At 43.6% G+C, this 21,574-nt stretch overlaps 1 protein-coding gene across 6 annotated transcripts in view; it reads left to right on the top strand.

Moving 5' to 3' along the window:
* The window catches only part of Cacnb4 (calcium voltage-gated channel auxiliary subunit beta 4), a 243,005-nt gene that overhangs the window by 181,352 nt on the left and 40,079 nt on the right, over positions 1 to 21,574 (top strand). For 5 of the 6 annotated variants that reach the window (XM_021180332.2, XM_021180341.2, XM_021180350.2 and 2 more), the window contains 2 exons: positions 16,712 to 16,831; positions 19,524 to 19,646. In XM_021180332.2, the coding sequence (XP_021035991.1) occupies positions 16,712 to 16,831; positions 19,524 to 19,646 (243 nt within the window). Of the gene's footprint in view, positions 1 to 16,711; positions 16,832 to 19,523; positions 19,647 to 21,574 lie in introns of those variants that run through there. The other variant, XM_029472686.1, reaches the window with a different exon arrangement.

Below are 21,574 nucleotides of genomic sequence, written 5' to 3'. Positions count from 1 at the left end.
GTGCTATGGCAACTTGTACTTGAAGAAGCCAATAAGCTCAGCTTGACATCCACTTTCTATTGTAAAGTCTAAACCGTATGTGTAACCGTTCTGTTAAATTAGTTTACACATGCTCACTCATGCACGTGTGCATGCATGCATAGCCTTAAAGAGAGTGCAATGTCTGCCTAAGGCTTGTAAACACTTAGCTATGACAATCAGACCATCCTCTTTGTGACTGTGAGATGTTCTCATCTGCTGCAAAGCAAGTTAGATTTCAGTCTGGGAGATGATTGACATATGGAAAGTGTGTTTCAGGTGAAGGTAACATGCATTTCATATTATTCGCAGCATATGAGAAATTGTAAACATAAAGTGTAATATATTAGCAAACAGCCTGGGGACAATCAACTGGCTGGTAAAGACCCCAGTTTGGGGGAAGGATGTCAGGGTTACAGGCCTCCTGGGCATGGGGCTGAATCCTCTGATTTCCTGGAGTATCTTAGGTGTGTATTTAAGAACATAGTATCTGGCATGCATTTGCACCATCCCGGAGGCTTGCAGCCCAGATAAGCTGCACCCTGTTCAGTCTTTATTATTTGATTGCAGGCTGTGGAGGAATTGTAGCTGTCTAGTTCTCCCTTGGGTTATCTGCTGTACATTTTATGATGTTTCATTGGGGATGTAGCATGGATTTTAAGTGTAACTTATCTCCTTCTACAAAGCTAAAGTCTTCTTGGAAGCCGGACAAAAGTATTACTTTAAATTTTGACCCTCAAGTTATTTTATTACTGTCTGCACGTGGACTGTTTCAGAGCTCACTGATGTATGGAATGTATCCATCTGGTTAATATAACAAACGAGGAACCAAGGTAGACTCATGTTTGTGATGACAGTAACCAACGGGGCGGCTTTTGTAAGTTACTCAGTGGTTGCTCCATGCCGGGAGGTGCCCATACTTGATTTCAATTGGCTGAAGAGAAACAGTGGGTCCATTTCAGCAGAAAAAAAAAATACTGACGATTCGAATCTTTAGCAAAATGAATGGCAGTTGGAGGAATTCCCAGCTGCACATGTAACTGGAAGAGCTTAACTACCCAATTAATCAAGAATGGATGAACTCAGTGAAACACAAAATTTAATCAGTTTGTGTGGCAGCAGAGTTGAAAAATTGCACGAAAGCATTTTTCTCTCTATTGACTGCAACTCTGAGTGGTCCGTGAGGTGCTATGCAATCCTGGAGCGATGCAAAAAAAAAAAAAAAAAAAAAAAAAAAAAGGTTTTGTACTTTCTTTTCATTCTCCTTCATTTCTACAAATGTTTGTTGTTGCCTCCTGTATACCAAACTCACCTTGGGGATACAGCGATGAAAGAGAGAAGCCCACCTGCCTGTAAGTGGTTATTCAGCATGCATGCAATTCAGCTCAACTTAGGCTGGAGAGAGCACTTGCTGTTCTTGTTGCTTTTCCAGGGGACCCAGGTTTGGCTCCTAGCTGTAACTTCAGTTCCAGGGGATCCGATGCCCTCTCCTGGCCTTCATGAACACTTGCATGCATGTGGTACACATACATACATTCCATTCACACATAAAATAATAAATGAATAGATCTTATTAAAAAAAGAAAATATAGATTAATGAAGATCTAGATCAAGAGAAAAACTAGAACTCAGCTCTGAGCTTCCTGCCGGTTAAAGTGAAAACCAAACTATAAATAATGTATTGTTTTCCATAGAGAAACAATATACCAAGGTAGACGAATGTTTAGTTTTCGTTATCTCTCACCCAGGGCTTTAACATTATTATAGTCTGGGTACAAGTTGACTGGATATCAGTCTTTCACATTTGTCTTATTTTTTGTTTGTTTTTAATTTTTTTGAGACAGGTCTTGGTATATGGCCAGACTGTTCTTGAACTCTTGATCCCCCTGCCTCAATCCTTTGGCACTGGAGTTACAGATTCCTGCTGCCACCTCTCCTAGCTCAGCCTTCTGTGCCCTCAGGAGCGTACCCATAGGAGCTTCTGTGTGTGGCCAGTGTGGACACTCTCAGCGCCATCAAGTGTGAGATCATGCTGTGGAGTTCCCATGTGAGCTGAAGCTGGCCTTCCATTAAAAGACAAGCACTGGTGTCCACCCAGGAGAGCACTGCCGTCTTCAGCTCTGTTTCCTTTAGTCAGGAGGACTGCTCTTCCCTAACACGGTTTCTGCTAAATTGCACGTGTATTCTGCAAGTAATGTGTCTCCCTTTCCCCCACACTCGGCATCTTTACAGCACATCACACTAGATGGAGAAGGGTCTGTCACGGTCTGCTATTGGAACAGAGCGAGAGACTGTTCAGTAATGCCGAGCTCCCTGGAATCATGTGGGGGGACAATGACAGCTTAAATGAGAAAGGCGTGTGTTTCAAATTCTTATTCTCAATACGACCGCAGCCTCCACACACAGAGACATTTTGCTTGTCCGTCATTGTCAACTTTTATGCTCTCTGGCTATAAATAACTCCTGGAACAACTATGCAGCCACATTTCAACAGCAGTTTTCAAAACTCAAGTCACATTCTTTTAAAAATCCTTCAGGATTTTTTTCAAGCAAGAAGGGATTTTTTTTTTTACTCATTTTAATCTTGTTTATATTACTTAATGTCTTGAATTCACATGGCATAAACTGAAAAAAAAAAAAAAAACATTTTCACAGAATACCCAAGTTGAATAAGTGATGATTGGGCAAACTTGTCAGATAAAAAAATTCAACATTTTATAACCTTCCCACCTCTGCATTTCTTGAGTTAGCTCTGACATGTTTCTCTGTGTCTTAGCTGAACAGTGTAAGACAGGTCAAACACTAATAACAGTTTATCCATGGACTTCAGATAGTCTTAAAAACTGTGCGACAGAGATGGTGGCTCACAGCTGTAATCCCAGCCTTTGGGAGGCTATCACAGGATGACTTTAATTCAGGCTAGCCTGGACTGTATAGGAAGACCCTGACTCAAGAAAGAAATAATTCAGACAAAGCACCAAAATATCTTCACGTGAAAAATGACCCGATTTAGAAATGTGGATTTTTCGTATTTTGTCATATGAGGCCGACTAATTCAGAACTTTCCAGACACTGGGCAGTGGGTAGATTGCACAATGCCCAACATGGTATATCAAACACGTTCGTATGTCCTTTAGCTAAAGTTTCTGTCTTCCTTCTTCTCTTTCTACACTGCCAGCATCCCATTAGTCTCCCAGACACAATCTACTGAAGTCTTCCCCTCCGTGTAGCACTCTCTCGTGCCTACTCTGTGACCTTAGATTCTCCTCCTCCTTCTTCTTCTTTTTTTTTTTTTTTTTTTTTTTAGGTATTTTCCTAGTTTACATTTCCAATGCTATCCCAAAAGTCCCCCATACCCACCCCCCCAATCCCCTACCCACCCACTCCCCCTTTTTGGCCCTGGCGTTCCCCTTACTGGGGCATATAAAGTTTGCAAGTCCAAAGGGCCTCTCTTTCCAGTGATGGCTGACTAGGCCATCTTTTGATACATATGCAGCTAGAGATGAGAGCTCCGGGGTACTGGTTAGTTCATATTGTTGATTCTCCTTCTTTAACTCAGGTGTAGTAACACCGTCTACTCCCTACTTTCTGCCTTCACATGCCTTCTCCTGGCTTGCAACAATTCATTCTTTCTTTCTTTCTTTCTTTCTTTCTTTCTTTCTTTCTTTCTTTCTCTCTTTCTTTCTCTCTCTCTTTCTTTCTTTCTTTCTTTCTTTCTTTCTTTCTTTCTTTCTTTCTTTCTCTCTCTCTCTCTTCTTTCTCCTCTTTCTCTTTCTTTCTTTCTTTCTTTCTTTCTTTCTTTCTTTCTTTCTTTCTTTCTTTCTTTCTTTCTTTCTTTCTGATACCATATTTCAGCACTGAATTGCTTTGTTTTGTGAGCACATCTCAGACCTTCCACTTGACTGTACACTGTTTAAGGGCAAGAAATATGCCTTCTAATCTTTAGTATCTATAATCCTGACCCTCCCCATTCTGACCACAAAAAATGTGGCCATATAAAGCTGACACCAACCCCAGATTTCCTTTTAACCAATTCCTCTTATTGTCCCCAAATTTAAGACAAGGCATTTAATTTTGTTAACTTTTATTAAGTCCACACCTCCTTTTACTTCTTAGAAGAAAGTCAAAACGGTGAACTGACCTCACCTAAGAAACAGAGAGCAGTGGTCATCTGTGTACCTGAGATGTGTGTTTGCACTGCACCGAGTGAGCAGGCTTCCAGCTCTGTGCATTAGATTGAAATGCTCATTTCTAGAATATATCTGGGCACAACAGGGAGCACTGTGTCCAAAAGCAAAAATCCAGTCACTGGCAGCCCCAGGATTCCAACCAGGCTGTAACTGAGGTGTTCACTCTAGGCTAACTCCTGTGACCTACTGTTCCCGCTTTCTTGTGAAAGAGAGAAAGAAAGAGAGAAAGAAAGAGAGAAAGAAAGAAAGAGAAGAGAGAAGAGAGAAGAGAAGAGAAAAAAGGAAAGGAAAGAAAAGCAATCTAATGAATTGTAAGGAAGCAGAGTTTGGGGACTCTGAGCCAAGAATGACTTGTGTAGGATACAGCCAGGTTTAGATCTCATGGTGTGTTGTAGTGTTTCGGAAAAAGAAAGATTATCAGAGTAAATTCAGGTCCTGGTTTCTGTTCCAGCTTCATTTCAATCAATAATTTCATATTTTGGCCAAAACCATTTCTAATGGTGTGTGTGTGGGTCTCCTCTCTGGCCACCTTTTGGAGGACACAGATATTCAAGCCCTCTACTACTGATTCAGAACCTTGGCCCCTTTTTCTTTGTTTTGGGAGGAGAACAGGGTTTCATTAAGTTTACCATTCTTGAATTTACTCTGTATCCTAGGTGGGCCTCGAACTTGCTATCCTCCTGCCTAAGACCTGGACCACTAATCCCTCCTCACTTTGGTTACCTTAATAGTGACTGAAAGATAAGGCAGACAATGAAGTTCAGTAGTGACATTCTGGAGAGCCTGACATGAGTGTATGCTCTAACTCCTGCTACTCTACAGGCTAAGGTGGAAAGACACAACTTTGAGGCCAGCATACTGAGTCCCAAGCTACTCTGGCTTCCAAAGGAAGACTCTATCTCAAACAAACAACAAAACAAGCAAACCAAAAATAGTTGAGTTCATGTGTTTTGATATCAGTTCCAATGAATGCTTCCTCACTGAGTATGGTAATACAATTCCTGGCGGTTAGAGATATGGTTAAGAGCAGATCTTTCCAATCACTCAGTTGCCTGAAATATAATGTCTTAGCCTTCCCAGCTGGCCACTGGGTAACTCAAGCAGGTGGCTAGTTCTCAAAAGAGCATAATGGTTTGCCAGAGGGCACATGGTATGTTTAATGATTGGGAATTTATTCTAGTGGGCTAGGCATGGGGTGGGGTTAAACTGCGTTTAACCTCAGGGACCTGCTAATCCACCAGGCTACAGAAGCTCAATAGGCAATTAGCAAGAGCATGGGGAGGGGGATCAGCTGGGGGTTGGCCACTCTATATTGGCTACATGACTTTAGGCATATTGCTTAGTGTCATTAAGCTTTGTTTACTGCAATGCAGATAATAAACTCCACCTCTCAAGTTTTTATGGTGGCTAAATTAGATAGTATCTGTAAAATACAGCATTATTCCCCATCAAAGCCTCATTTCCTGGTTTCCAAGGTTAAGCTTGGAATGAGTTTGGTTCCATTGGCATAATGAGGCCAACACTAAGAACACAGAAGAGCAGATAGGACAGAAAAGCAAGCTCTGCTTTCCTTCCCTCCCATGTGAGCCCACAAGGGAAAAGCAGGGAGCCCTCCAAACCTCAGATGCAATCAGTACCTACTGATAGGATGGATTGTCATTACAAAATGCTGTGGAAGGGTCACCAGACTGCAAGAAGTACTGTGACGTGAAGCTGTGTTCTTCCCTGAAAGAAACTAGGAGAGGGTTATTAGCTACCTGGAAGGGCCTTTGACACCAGAGATTGTCTGTGAAAGGGACCCGCCACATCTTCAGGTATTGCAAATTACTAACTTGTAAAATAAGTTCTGAGATATTTTTTTTTACTTATTGTTATCATGTGTATATGGGTGTTTGAATCAGTATACTTCATGTGTGTGGTGCCCATGAAGGTCATAAAGAGGGCATCAGATCCCCTGGAATAGTTGTAAGCCACCAGGTAGGTGCTAAGAATTGTGAACATGGGTCCTCTGCAAGATCAGCATATGCTCTTAACCACTGAGCCATCTCTCCAGTCCCCCCACCACCACAAATGTTGTATTTTAATTAAAAAAGAACACTTGTGCTGTAAACACCCACAGTAAGTTTTAGATAGTACTCTTTTTACTTAAGATCCACAAGCTCTAAAAATTTAGAAGCCTGTTGGCTGAATGGAGAAATCCACACTCCGCCTTGGGATGGCTAGGGACTTCTTGATGAGGCCTTTCTTCCCCACAAAGACTTGACTAGTAGAGAGTTCTGTGGCACCCAGCCTGGACCCTGTGGAAAAAAAGGAGCAAGAAACATTGTACAATAGTGATGGTTAGTTTTAATTGTCAACTTAACACAATTTGAGAAGACTGTCTCAAAGAAGGGTTATCTAGCTCAGGTTGCCTGTAGGCACAACTGTGGGAGATTTGGAGAAAAAAAAAATCCCCCTTCTCATAGATCTGTCTAGTTTCTACTTCCCCAGATGGAGATGTGAGCCACCATCCCCAGATATACTGTTTGTAGCTCTTATTGTACATTATTCCCCTCCCCCTTGTTCTGGTCACTGTATTAAGAGTATAAAGAGTTCAAGGACTTTACTAAGAAGTACTTTGGTGGGAACACATTGGCACACTTGTGCACTTTTCTTTAAGAACACATTTCTGGCCCCATATGTATTATAAAACAGTCTTAACGAAGAAGTGGCACCCTTCCTACAGTATGCAAACTTCTCATGAGTTGTCTTGTTATTCCACAGCATCAATGAGGCATACTGCTGGAAAGCAGCATATCTGCTATGTATAAGCCATTGCCTCTGTCAAAAAAACACAATGCAACGACTTTGTGATTGTCTGCCTCTGTCAGAAAGCACAGTGTAATGAGTTCAGCTTGTTGGTTTTACTGTCTTTTTTTTTTTTTTTTTTTTTTCAGTTCTGGAATTGGGCAATACCTTATTCTCTAAGACAGAACGTGTGTGGTGTTGATCTGAGCAGAGGTGGGGAGCTTCCTGGGGACAGAATGAAGAATGAAGTAGAAGCTAGGAACAGAGGGGGCAGGGCTTTTCAGATCCCTTTTCTTGTAGAGGTTTACACACAGAGGACTTGCTTATCACAGCAGCTACCAATGGCTGTCTGAGGATCTGCTTTCTTTCTCTCCTTGTTTCTCAGAAGCCTGATAAAGAAACTTGGTGTCTACCCTCGGCCCGGAGCCTTCCCTGGATGACTTGTTTGGACTGGGCTGTTGGGCTTTGTGCAAGAGCTTGCTCCAAATCAGTGACCTACATATTTTGTTTTACTTTTTGAGATGAAATCTGACTGTGTTGTTCAGGCTGGCCTAGAATCCCAGGGACCAGGTGATCCTCCTGCCTCAGGCTCCTGAGTAGCTGGAATTATAGGTACATGCCTATCATACCTGATTGACTTCCTGTAAGTGTCATGATTTTTCATATTTATCATTTATACATATGCCTCTGGGATACTCCCCATCTAGGGTAAATTTCTTCAACTAGACTATCATAGTTGTTTTTGCCTAGTTACCTCTAAATTATGCTAGTGCTCTGTGTGTGTGTATGTGTGTGCTCACAAGTGTGTGCATGTGCACATGTGCGTGCCAATTCCCATTGATGCAAGTGCTCTGTCGCCTTTTCCATCACAGCCTCAGTCTCATCACTCCTCCAATGACAAAGTCCTTGTTGAATGTACAGAGCCTTTCAACTTTTGTTTTTATTTAGCACCACTGAGTGGTTTTTTTTCCTTCACTTGTACTGATTGATTGAGCAACATACGCACACATATACACTGAGTATCAAAATCACTTTGACCATATAAAACAATTTTTTTTGTTCTTTCCCCCAAGTTTTATGTTGAGTTGGTTCCATCTGTTACCAGCTTGACCCTCAAACTGTATCATTTTTCCCTCTTTGAGTTGTGGAACCAATAACAAGAGGAAGCCAATTGAGCTGTGAAAGAGACATTGATTCTTGGCCAAGAAGCGAAATGTGAAATAATCTCCTCAAATTGACTTTTCCAACCCCTGTGGATCATGAAATTATAGACAAGAGATGAAAAGAAGTGAGGTTGTGAATGGGTTGTTGTCGACCTAATGGGATTTAGAATCACCGTGGAAACAAACCTTCAGATATGTCTGCAAGGAAGTCTCTAGATTGGGTTAAGAGAGGTGGAAAGACCCACTCTAAATATGGGTGATTCCATTCATAGGCTGTGGTCCCGGCTGGGGTCCCCTGCTAAATCAAGAGGAGAAACTGGCCTGAGATGCAGCATTCACCGTTCTGTGCTCCATGGTTGTGGATGTAATGTGAGCATCTGCCTCGTACTCCCTCCTTGCCCACCACAATGGGTTGTATGCCCAAACTGCAAATCACAATACATCTATCTCCCCCTAGATTGCCTTTGATGGGTTATCTTGTTTCAGTATTGAGAAAATTAGCTAACACAGAGCAGGGAAAGATGAGCTAATAAGGGGGAGGAATATTCATGTCACTTCTGGGAATCGATGGGTTGGGGGGTTAGCTTCTGTGCTTTTTCCTTCTTTTTGTGGTTCTTACCAGTGGCTTCCATGACAACTGTCAGCTCTCATAGAACTGGAGGGTTTGTCACTTAGCACACAGATGGAATTATAACGAAGCCAGAGGTCATCTGGCAGCCATCGTAGAAGGAATTGGTTTTGTTCACTGCATCTGAAGAGGAACTTTTGACCTGTAAGGATCTAGTCACATGATTGAAGTAGGTTAGAGGTTCATCTTGATTATTGAGGCTGGACTCAGGGTAGCAAGGCCAGTATCAAAGCTCCATGCTGCCGGGTTAAACCTGTAAATCTGCTGGTCTCATCTCGGCTTCTCCTTTTCCAGATGCTTCAAAGGCCACAGAGGGGACCATCACCCCCTCCTTTGACCTGCCTGCCATTGCTCCATGGGCCAGTGGTAGTTAGTTCAGATTCTTGTGTTTTGCTCCTTCAATGGGTCTCTTCAAACTTCCAGAGAAACACCATCTGAAATCAGGGCAGTTACAACAATCACCAAATAGGTCAACCGACCTTATAACTTGTTATTTTTTTTCTTTTAAATAAGTTATGTAAAAACCATGATTAAAGATTTTACTACTTCACATTTCACAAATAAAAAAGTAAAGATAAATATTGTGTTTTACTTATTTCTAGAGTGTGTATTTATATCGGATTTCTATATAATTTTATTGTAGTTATCAGGAGTAAGATGTAAGGCTGTAGTATGAACACTGTAGGGAAGTTATCACTTAAATGGAAAAATAAAGACCTGTCAACTGGGGTGGTACATACCTGTAATCCCAGCCCTTAGGGGAAGGTCAGAAGGTTGCAAGTTCGAAGACAACTAGGGCAACATATCAAGGTCTTGGCTATGTAAAAAGACTTTGTCTCTCCCCACCAAAAAGCAAGCTAAGTCTGATCCCACATGCCCATAACCAGCAAGAGACTGAGGCAGGAAGATTATGAGTTCCAAATTACTTTGAGCAACATAGTATTGAGAACATACCTGAACAAACAGGGGGCTAGAGATACAGCTCAAAGTAGAGACCTTCCTGACATGTCAGTGGCCCTGGCTTTGTCCTAGAGTTACATGGCACTTCTATGCTTATCTTAGTCTGTTCTGCTTAGGTCCAAATGCTAAGTCATCATTAAAATAGAGACTAATGAATCTACAAAATGGGTGTCACCATGACGATCCATTCGGGAAGGAGATGAGAGAGAATCAGCAAGAAAGAGAGGGAGACAACCTGCAAAGAAAGAGGTTACCCAAAGCCTTTTATATATTTTGTTTTGAAGTGGTTCTGTCACTCACCTATCCTGGGAAATCTAGACAAGACACCAGGACACGAGTGTTTCTTCTGCAGCACAGAAAAGGACATAGCAGAGTTACTACAAGCTCAGTGGGGAGAATAGACTCAAAGCCATGTTCTATGACCATATTAATAGAATAAAGGCTGCTAGGAAAATGCTATTTTTTTACTAAGTTGGAGATTCACTTCTCTGATGTCAGACAGGAAGGTGACATTTTGAGTGTTTTCTATGCTTCCCACAATATGACAGCCCTCAGTTACACATGGAAAAATCTAACGGCTCTTCTCTCACATAGTGGCCCTGATAGCAACAGGCAGATGACTGGTATCCATGAATGGGCAGCTGCCCTGATTATTGGATACTGACAACTGAAGAACTGTGAAGACCTACAGGCAACGTTAGCAAGACTCCATCGTAGCATTTTACAGCCAAGCATTTGTAGATTGTCCCTCTCCTTGCTTTAATATGAAATATGTTAGCTATATCTAACTACTAAAATTGCTCATAAAAGGAAGCTTATTTCCACTTTAGGAGGATTAACAAGTAAGTGGGTTTCTGAGCCTAGAGGTAGAGCGGAGAGAGACTGAAATGGACCTGGGCTTCTTTTGAAGTGGGAAAAATAAATGTTCTAAGATTAGAATGTGCTGAAAGCTGATTTGTAAGTCCATTAAGTCATTGGAATGTGTGGATTTGGGGCTGGAGAGACGACTCACCTTGTTGAACACTTGTTTTGTTAAAGCCCAATAGCCTGAGTTTGAACCCTCAAACCCATGTAACAGTGGAAGGAAAAGAAGCCAATTCCACAAAGTTATTCTCATCTTCTAACCTCAACAGTATGCAATGGTATGCAAGTATCCTGCCTTATCCCCACATCTTACACGCGCGTGCATACACGCACACACACAAATACATAGACAGAGACACAGACAGAGACATAGGGAGCCAGAGACAGACAGAGGAAGACAGAGAGACAGAGAGTAGTAATAATTTTAAATGGTTTAAAATGTATGATTTTATGGTGTGCACATTACACCTTAATAAAGTGGTTGTTTTTATATTATTTTGTGTATATACATGTTCATGTGTGTACATGTTTGGAAGTACATATGTATGGGGTGTGCATAGCCATGAAGGACACAGGTTGATGGTGTGTGTGTGTTCTTTTATGGCTCTTCATGTTATTATTGTTGTTGTTTAAGACAGGTTTTCTCACTGAGCCAAACCTTGAGCTCACCAAGTTGTAAGAATGGCTGGCCATTCTAGCCGTCAAGCTAGAATGAGCTCCAGGAAACCTTTCTGTCTCTCAGCTACAGCTTTGGGACAGCAAGCATGAGCTGCTGAGCCCAGCAATATATGTGGCTTCTAGAGATCTGAATTCAGGTCCTCATGTTTGCAAAACAAACATTTTATTGACTGAGCCTCTCCCTGTTCTATAAAACTGTTTAAAAGGTGGAAGATGAATGGGGGAGAAGAGAGGAAGAAGAGGGGGAGGGGAAGGGGGAGAAGGTGATGGTGGTGGTGGTGGTGGTATAAAAGAAATAGTATATCCTAGAACTCTGGGAAAACCAAAATTTTACTGTTGAAAGTGATTCTCAAATTAAAGGAGGCAAAGATTAATTGTTTCCACTTCCTGAATTTTTCCCACGATGATGAGAAATATGATGTTCAATCTCAAGTCTGACACCAGGAAGCTCTGGCTTGTATGTGATTTTCCCTGTTGCAAAAAAAGGAAATGGACTCAGAGGCTTCTGAAAGCTTGGCCAAGCCCCAGCCAATGAAACAGAATAACGGATACTCAGTACACCGGCCCCACGGCAGCTTACCTGCCTCCACCTCATAGCCTCTCTGTGATGCCCTTCTGCGATTAGACTATGGGTCGCTTCCCTTCTCCTAGGGGACAACACTTATATTTGCAACATAGCCCATTTGAGATGTAGCCCTATTTTAGATCATGCGATAAATTGCATAGGACATCCCTCACCCATTTTTTCAAAAATAATTTTCCAATGTTTCTTTCAGCCTTTTGTATTCTGTATTCAGAAAGGTTTGCCAGAAGGGTGAGGCCTGAATGTTTCTTACAGTATTGAACACAAAGGGAATTTGGTCTTCATGGAAATAGAAAGGCTTGTTTCTTTCTACTGATGTCCATGAAGATAAGACTTTATTTCTTCACTTACTATTCATTGTTCTAAGATAGTGTCTTACTTTGTTACCTAAGCTGGGTTGAGTCTACTAGGCTGAAATGATCCTCCTGCCTCAGCCTCCCATGTCATGGGGATTACAGATACACAGCACAGTGCTTGGTTAACATGTATGCTTTTGTGATGTTTTAAATGGCTTGTTCTCTCTTCTTCTCTTTCCCTCTTCCCTTCTTCCCTCCTTCCTTCCTCCCCTCCTCCCCTCCCTCTCTCACTCCTCTCCTCACTGGACATTTGAAGTCTACAGTTGCTCTAGTTGGTTCCTTGGAAGATCTAAGGCAGTGGGTGGTACCCAACCTTCCTAATGCTGCAACCCTTTAATACAGTTCCTCATGTTGTGGTGATCCAGAAATATAAAATGACTCCATTGCAATTTTATAACTGTCATTTTGTTACCGTTGTGAATCATAATGTAAATATCTGATATGTGGGCTATCTGATGTTGACCTCTGTGAAAGGATTGTTTGAGCCACCAAAGGGTTTGTGACTCCCAGGTTGAGAACCACTCCTCTAAAGTGAAGCCTGCAGGACAGTACATCTGCTTAAAAACTTTTGAGGGACTACTCACTAAGACCTGCCACATGGTAAAGCAATAAATTAGCATTCTCCATCCATTTACCAGTGCTGGTTCATGGCTATATTGGCGTTAAAAGGAGAGTTAAGACAATCAATTTTCAACCTATTTGCAAATGTAAAATAGCCCATTTGGCATATAGCCTCATTTTAGATCACCTGGAAAACTGCATGGATCATTTCTCACCCATTTTTACAAAATGATTTTTTTTTTAGGATTTATTTTGGTGTGGACAAGGTCTCATAGTGTAGACCAAACCAGCCTGGAACGTGCTATGTAGTTCAGACTCCCTTCAGTCTGCCAGCTTTTCTGCCTCAGCCTTTGATGTGGTGGGATTACAGATGTGTGCTACCATACGGCAGGGGTTAATTATGCATTCATCTTCAGCCCTGTCCCACTGTACGTACTACTCGTTCCCTCTGCTGTTTTTCTTATTACTTAAGTAGTCAGTCAGACCTCTGGGTAATCTCCCCCCTACCTCCCCAACCTGGGGGCCCCTGCTGGATTTTTGAACTTGTCTTTTAGGCCCTTCCTCTCTTCTTCCTCCGTCCCTTCCTCCTTCCTCCCACCTTCCATCTCTTCTTTCCTCCCGGGACATGTTTATATGCTCTTTCAACCAGTTTAAATAAAATTTAAAAATAAGTAGTAATCAGGAAAGAAACCAAGTCAGTACCCAGCCAACCAAGCACCCTCCTCAGCCACATCTAGGCTTTTAGTGTGGGATTTCTGCTGCCTCTCCAACTCCGAGAGACAGCCATGATAGTTTCCCTATTCAAAATGTGACCCTGGACACAGAATGACTGGGGATGAAACAGCGGCTGTGGAGGTAGGCATCAGGGCGCTTGCAGGCTTACGGTGGTCTCACCAACACAGAAGCAAGCAGGACCTGCCACGGATTTGGCAATGTAGAATTTACTAACCCATACTGGAATGTTTGCAATCCTGTTCACACTTGGAAATGTGAGCAGGAGTCCTTGAGTTACTTTCTTTATGCTCAGAAATGACTGGGTGCCAGAATCTGAGAGTCATTAAAGGTAACTTCAGGACAGAAATGTCTCCTGGTGATGAGATTGTCTCCACCTCTGCCCCAGTGGACAGCCTGCTGTCCTCGGACCCACGGACACTAGCCTTCACCACCCCATGCTCCCCAAGCACAGAGGGTACCTCCTTCAAGGGTATCCTTTCTGGTTACTTTGTGGTTCGTAATATCCAGAGCAGCCCATGCAACACAGGACCTTAGGGTGGGCTCTACTCCAGCAAAGGATTAACTAAGGCTGACTACAAACTCTCTCCATTCATTTCAGAAGTGTGTTTCCTCGTTCTTAGTCTGCATTTTATGAAGGTATACCTAAATTTGGAAAGATGAATTCCAAGAGAACTCTATTTTGAAGGATTTCAAGGAAGCCCTCTTTTTAGGCAAAGGCTGAAAGTCACAGTCTGCTTTCTATCCCTTTTGTGGCTCCATATTTTTTCCCAGAGGTTTTCTCACTGAGGAATTTAATTCTAATTTGATTAACAGGCAGGCCTTCCTCTATGAAGGGCACTTTGAAAAGTATCCTGTAAGCCCATGGGTTTGGATACATTGTATTCATCACAGCCCATTTGCTGCAGAATACATACAATAAGAAAAATGGCTATACTTCACACAACCTAGTTTGCATGTACATGAGTTGAAAAATTATTATAACAACTCCTTTTAAAAATCAGTGTAGGCCTGGGACAGCACTAGTAAATGGGAACCAGAAAGCTAATTTATTGTTTTCACTACAGAGTGGGACTTGTAGCGTTTTAATATTAAGCACAGCTAAGAGTGCGCTGCGAACCCACTGAGTCTGGTGAATGAAGAGTTTCAGTCATCTAGCCCAGTACCCTTGTGACATCGAGCTCTAAGCGAAGGCGGGTCACCCAGTGTGTCTTTCTGCATTTTGTGCTATGAAATAGATAATATGTCCTTTTCTAGAGGAGAAGACTGGTTCACAGTAGTCTGGGAGCTGGGAAATGCAGTGTGGAGGTAGCACGTAGAACCAGGGCTCACTAGACTCCCTAAAAGAACCACAAGTTATTATTCTAAGATGTCAGGGGGTATGTGCTGGGATTTCCTGAAGGGCTGAAATAGTGCCCTCTCCTGAGGCACAAGCTGCCCCTGCAGGCAGGCAGCAAACTCATATAGCAGACTCTAGGTTTGGAAAAATGTCTCAGAGGACTAGTGGTCAACTCTTTCTAGTTGCCATTCTTTCTTTAACATGATGGCAACAATATCAACAACAACATCAACAACCAAAACCCCAAACAAACAAAAGTCATTTTGTTTGTTTTCTGGGCAGGGCTCATCCCGCTGCATGTGTAAAGAGGTCAGAGGACAATTGCTGGAGTTGATTCTCTTCCTCCATATGGGTTCTGGGGCTTGAACTCCTCAGATTGTCAGGCTTGGTAGCAAATGCCTTATCCACTGAGCCATCTCAGCCAGTCCATCATTTCTTAAAGTCTCTTACTCTCTCTTCTATCTTTGTGAATATGTATGTGGGACACACATGCATTCACACATACACAGAGAGAGAGGGAGAGGGAGAGGGAGAGGGAGACACACAGAGAGAGACAGAGAGAGACAGAGAGAGAGAGCCCAACTAACTGGAAATGGAACACGGGGCCTTTGCACATGTTTGGCAAAGACTTTCCTACTGAGCTTTATAACTCTAGCCCTTTATTTTACTTCTTATCTTGAGACAGGGTCTTACTAAGTCGTTCACATTGGCCTTGAGTGTACTGTATAGCCTAGGCAGGCATCAGCCCCCTGAGGAGCTGGGATTACAGTCTATACCACTAAGCCTGACTCTTGTCTTAATTTAGCTTTTGCATGTGTGCAGTAGACAGCCAATTCTCCACGGAACGGCTAGATCTATGTTTTTCAAGACTGTCTGAGTTTGCTTCATCAAACATGGCAAACAAATAACCAGTTCTCTCAGAACCTCTGCTGTGCAAATGGCATCATCCATGCAAACACCAGCTTCTAATGCCAGCTCAGGGCAATGGGTTGCTGTTCCTTTGGGAGCTAAAGGTGAGCCTGAAGAGTTGGGTTGTGTGTGTGTGTGTGTGCATGTGCAGGTTGTTGTCATTTGGTTTTTTGGGTTTGGCTTGGTTTGATTTTGTAGGGTGAGGTTGATAACTTTTAAAGAAGACCCCTCAGCTTGCTCTTGTCCTAGCATGAACACTGAGTGGCACTGGGCATTCCCAGTCCTTTGGGGGTGTCCGTCAGAGTCGGTGGTGCTAATGATCAGAGCATCCTCTGGGCATGGACTTCAGCTGTGGACATCCCTGTTTTCATTATCAAGTTTTTTTTTCCTCTTCGCTGTAAACATTAACCCCACAAATAGGCTACTGCACGGCAATGTCTGACGTTTTGGTGACGAAAGACTACAAGTGGTATTGACACTGAATCCAAGACATCATTTTACTAATGGGCCATGCTGCTTGGCTTTGTTGCAATCTAGGCAGACTGATGGTACCAAGACGCAGGTAGGCTTTAGCCCTCATAAACAGCCTAACTTTCCCTTGTCACTTATGTGCCTAGGATGTGCAAGCGAGAATGGGAGGCAGCTTCAGTTCATGAGCAATTATCAGCTTCATACCTAGCCAGCACCAAACAAGTGTAAGGGCAGGATGTCAGGTCCTTCTTACTGCAGTTTGCTTCTTAGTCCTAATCTATTCAAAACATGGTCCTTTATGACATAACTGCCTTCCACACAACACAGAAGCTTGCCTGTATGTGCAGTAAGGCAGTGTGTGCGCATTGAATTCTATGCCAACAAATGGAACTCGCCCAGGGTTCGGTTAAGACTGTGATCATGTAAGAAGCCACTTTTCACCTCACTTAAGCCTTCTGCCTTCTCTCCCCAGGGGTCAGCAGATTCCTATACAAGCAGGCCATCGGACTCCGATGTCTCTTTGGAAGAGGACCGGGAAGCGATCCGGCAAGAGCGAGAACAGCAAGCAGCTATCCAGCTTGAGAGAGCGAAGGTGACTTTTTTCCTTTTCTTTTATTGCGAGCTGTCACGTTGCTCAGCGCCTGTGCTGAGCATTTCTACCTCACATCTGTCTTAGTGTTCCTGATAAAACACTGACCAAAAGCAACTTGGAGAGGAATGGCTTCATTAGTTTACAACTCTGGTCACACTCATCAGTGACAGAATCCAGAGTAGGAACTCAAGCAGTACAAGAACCCAGAGGCAAGGACTGAAGTAGGAGCTATGGGGAAACTCTGCCTATTTGGCTAGCTCTCCACGGTTTACTTAGCCTACTTTCTGATACCACTCAGGGCCACCTGACTAAGGGCTAGACTGCTCACGGTGGGTGGGGGTGACCACTTCTACATCAATCATTGGTTGGGAAAACGTTCCCCAGGCTTGCCTACAGGCTAATTTGGTAGTAGCATGTTTGTAATGGACATTCCTTCTTTTCAAATGACTCTAGCTTACGTCATGTGTCTCTCTGGAGTATTCATTTTCCAGCCATCCTGCTAAGGCTTCAGACTGCAAGGCTCTCTGTTGTTTGTGCCCCTCTCAGAAGTTAGTGGTATCTACGGGAGCCTATTTCTTGTGAACCTTTTGCCTTTTTCTGTTTGATTTTGTGGTAATTATTGGTCCTTTCCCAACTTAGCAGTGTGGCAATATCAAATGACCTCACAACGTATTGGCAGAGAACCTTCTGAGCTGCGAGCCTGAGCCCTCTGTTCTTGACCCCTCTGCATCCTTGCCTTGCCTCTGTTATACACCCACCCCCACCATGCTATGAATCACTTCACTGCTGCTTCTGTTCTGTGGTTTCTAGATTTCAGACTCCCACTTCAAGTTCAGTATGGAGTTATTTTGTCTGTCTGTTTGAGAAGGGGACCACTACACTGTCCATTCTGGTCTTGAACTTGTGGACTTACTAGCTGGGCTACAGATGCGTACCATCAGACCTGGTTAAACCCTTTGAACAACTCAAACAAGAGCAGCAAGACAGAGTGACAGAAGCCATCACTAGCCAATATAGGCTTCAGATCTTCTTCTTCCAGAAGACACAGGATGCAGCAGGAAACCAGCTGCACAGTTGAATTTTAGGACCAGAATTGCTACTAGAGCTCTCCCATCCCTCCTATATCTCTCTAACTTATTTTTCAAAGCACAGATAGGCCCTTATGGCAAATTAATTTTTATGCACAGCAACAGCATATGAGACAGGGTTTATGGCTAGCCTGTCTGCTTGCTTCCGTAGCTAACTCCAGTTTAGAATTTTAGACTCAAGCCCAGATAACGTTAATTTCCTTCCCTTTCTGGTTTCTGATAAGATGCTTTAGAGATTGAAGCAAGAGAAGAAGGGTATGGATGGGTGCAACATTGGGGTTGAGTGTGGGGTTGACATCCACACTCTGTGTCTGTGCTCTCCGATAGGAGGGCATCAGCGCAGTGCCTGGGAGGGGACAAAGAGGTCCTAATGTGTGTCCTACCTCAACTGTTGATATTCCCAGAGCAAATGAATAAACCCCATATCAAAGCTACGTAGAAGCTTGGAGACCTTGTTGCTTGTTCTTGTTTTGAAAATGTCCTTTGCCATCTGTTTCATTATTGCGTGGTCACCTAAAACAGGGGTGGGGGGGGAGGGTGGCAGGACCATAGCCTCGGCTGGTGACTGGCTTAGCCCCAACAGGCTGCACCTGCTCAGGAGCACTTTGCCAGCAGGAATTCATATGCAAGCTTAAAACCAACCAACTGTTAGAAGCTAGGAAGAAGGGACAGGTGAAGAGCCTGCGCGTTGGGTTTAACCTACATTGGCCTCCATTCCCCTGGCATGACAAGATGGTTATCTGCAAAGGATCTCAGGTTTTCAGAACTGAGGTTCTTTCAAAAATCCTTGTCTTTCACCTACCCACCCTCCCTCAAGTTTATAATACCCAGGGTACATTTCCTAGCATGTTTTTCTTCTATGTGTAGACTTGCTCCTCTGTGTGTGTGTGTGTGTGCTCCCATGAGTACACACGTGCATATTTATGCGCATGTGTGTGGATGTCAGAGGTTAATGTGTTTTCCTAATCACCCTCCATCTTACTATTTGAGACAGGTCTCTTACTGAACCTGGAGTTTGCCATTTGTCTAGACTGGCTTGGGTCAGCAAGTGCCATAAATCCTCCTGTCTCTGCCTCCCCAGAACTGGAATTAAAGATGCACACCTCTGCAGCCTGCTTTTGTCACAGATACGGGGACTCTGAATTCAGTTCCTCGTTCTTGTGCAGCAAGTACTTCAACAACAGAGCTGTCTTCCTAGAACTTCCCTCCCCCGAGTAGACACGTCCTGTATCCCACAGTTGGGACAGTGTCTGGGACAGGTTAAAGTAAATCCACAGCTTGTAGGTGCAGAGAGCAGAGCTGACTGCCCCACCTCTGTGCATCCCTCCCCTGTCCTTTTGGGGCTGGTTCCTTATTGGGGATGTTGGGAAGTACTGCAGAAAGAAAATGGCTGGGCCGAGAGGAATGAGTCACTCCTGGAGTCATCTCTGCAGATCTCGGGATGTGGCCTGCAACTATAAAACCCAGAGGAGAGCTCTCTCTGGAAAGTGATTTCCTTGTTGCCTGGAACCATCATTCATCCTGTGACATGTTTCGATAGGAAAAATGCTTCTCTCTCCCCCTCTCTCCCTCCCTCGCTCCTCATTCTGCACTTCTGTCTCCAGTCCAAACCTGTAGCTTTTGCGGTGAAAACGAACGTGAGCTACTGTGGTGCCCTGGACGAAGATGTGCCCGTTCCCAGCACAGCCATCTCCTTTGACGCCAAGGACTTTCTTCACATTAAAGAGGTAAATGTAGGACATACTGCACCTCATCACCTGCCAAAAAGCTAGAGCTGGGAGTCAGCCTGTGCCAAGCCCACAGGAGAGGCGACCCAGAGAGCTGCCAGTGTGGAGCCTCGGTTAATGCTCTGGGCCTCTGCATCCTCTCATCTCACTGAGACTTAGAGGATGAGATCATCGCCTGCCTGCACTGCCACGTGGTCCCAGCAGTAGGGCACACCCAACATTTAGAATGATAGCGTGGACTTTGAATTTTGTACCACACCTGTTCTCTATCTGTCTGTCTGTCTATCTCTCTGTGTGCCTCTCTGTCTCTGTCTCTCTTGTCTTTCTCTGTCTCTGTCTCTGTCTCTGTCTCTGTCTCTGTCTCTGTCTCTGTCTCTGTCTCTGTCTCTCTCTCTCTCTCTCTCTCTGTGTGTGTTGGGAACCAAACCCAGGGTCTAGTGGAGACTACAGAGCTATGGATCTAACTTAGGGAAACATGAGTTTGGTAGCAGCAGTATCCAGGAGGGACTTTTTACAGGATATTATCATTAAAGACACTGAACTGTGGCTCTGAAATACTTAAAGCTAAGAAGGGTGTAGAGGACTCTAGGAAACAGTTTGAGGGGCTGAGCAAGGTAAAGAGGACTTGGGGCTTCACATGTGTGGAAAGGTAGAATAATAAAATAATACAACAAAAGCTTGAGTTCTGTGCACAGCCCAGACACAGTGTAGTTCTGCTTTGTATCAGGCATTGTGCTAAGTGTTGGAGGATGAGATATAAGGACCGCTGATGGTCCTTATGGGCAAGGCACTCTGAGTCTGAGGGCAGGGTGAATAGTATTCCTGATTTCTGTATGTATAAAAGAAACAACTGGACTCATGTCCTGGAGGTTCACAGAAAGAGTCAGAACTGGACACAGAGTGACATCAGGGGCACAGCTGAAAACATCCCAGCATGGCCAGAGAGCAGTAGCAGAAGTAAAACAGAAGAGGCCATGTCCAGGATTCAAGACACAGAGCCTTCCTTTTGGCTGTGCTCGGGTTGAATTCAGGGCCATATGTGTACCAGACAAACATTGCTGAGCTGTTAGCCCCAGCCCTAAGGGAGCATCTTGCACCAGGGCAAGAAGACTGGTCCTTATCACCAGACAGTAGACTGGAAAGGAGTTTGGAATAAAGCAGAGATGTGCTCTGCCTTTTCTATGGGGATGAGAGCTGTGATGGGCAATGGGGAAGCACCTAGGGCTGCAGAGACTGAGCAGTCACTGGGCAGCTTAGAGGAAGGGTGAAGGAGCAGATAGAAGGGATTTGGAGGTCTCATGCCACTGAATGTAGCAGAGCAAGCAAGAGAGGGAGAAACAGAGGGATGGTGGTCAGCTTATTTAAGTTGCCTGGAATTATAGGGAGGAGCAGCAGCCTCTAGATTCAGCTTTTGAAAGAGAGAAGGCAGAAAGGGGGCCAGATATGGCAGTGCATGGCCATGAATTTATGGCCATGAATTTATGTTTGAATACACTCTGTCTGGGGCTATCCCCCTCAGCACATGAGTGGTTGAATCTCTCTCACTATTTTCTTTTTTTCTAACTTAATAAGTTTTAAGTTAAAAGATAAGTTTAAAGTTTTATTTTTAAAGATCTATTGATTTATCTCATATACATTGTCGCTGTCTTCAGACACACCAGAAGAGGGCATCAGACCCCTGTTACAGATGGTTATGAGCCACCATGTGGTTGCTGGGATTTTAACTCAGGACCTCTGGAAGAGAGCAGTCAGTGCTCTTAACCCTTGAACCATCTCTCCAGCCCCTCTATTTTCACTAAAAGCAACTAAGTCATCTTCATGAGTTGCCTGCCAGCATTCATCCTTTCAAAGGTGAAGCAAACTTTAAGAGCAAGGGACATTCTTCTACACATATGACACAGACATTCCAACCTTGCAGTATTTTATTG

The sequence above is a fragment of the Mus caroli genome, chromosome 2 (genome assembly GCF_900094665.2).
Source record: "Mus caroli chromosome 2, CAROLI_EIJ_v1.1, whole genome shotgun sequence".
Classification (NCBI taxonomy): Eukaryota; Metazoa; Chordata; class Mammalia; order Rodentia; family Muridae; genus Mus; species Mus caroli.
The sequence above is the reverse complement of the archived record's forward strand: the minus strand, read 5'-3'. Positions and strand labels throughout refer to the sequence as shown.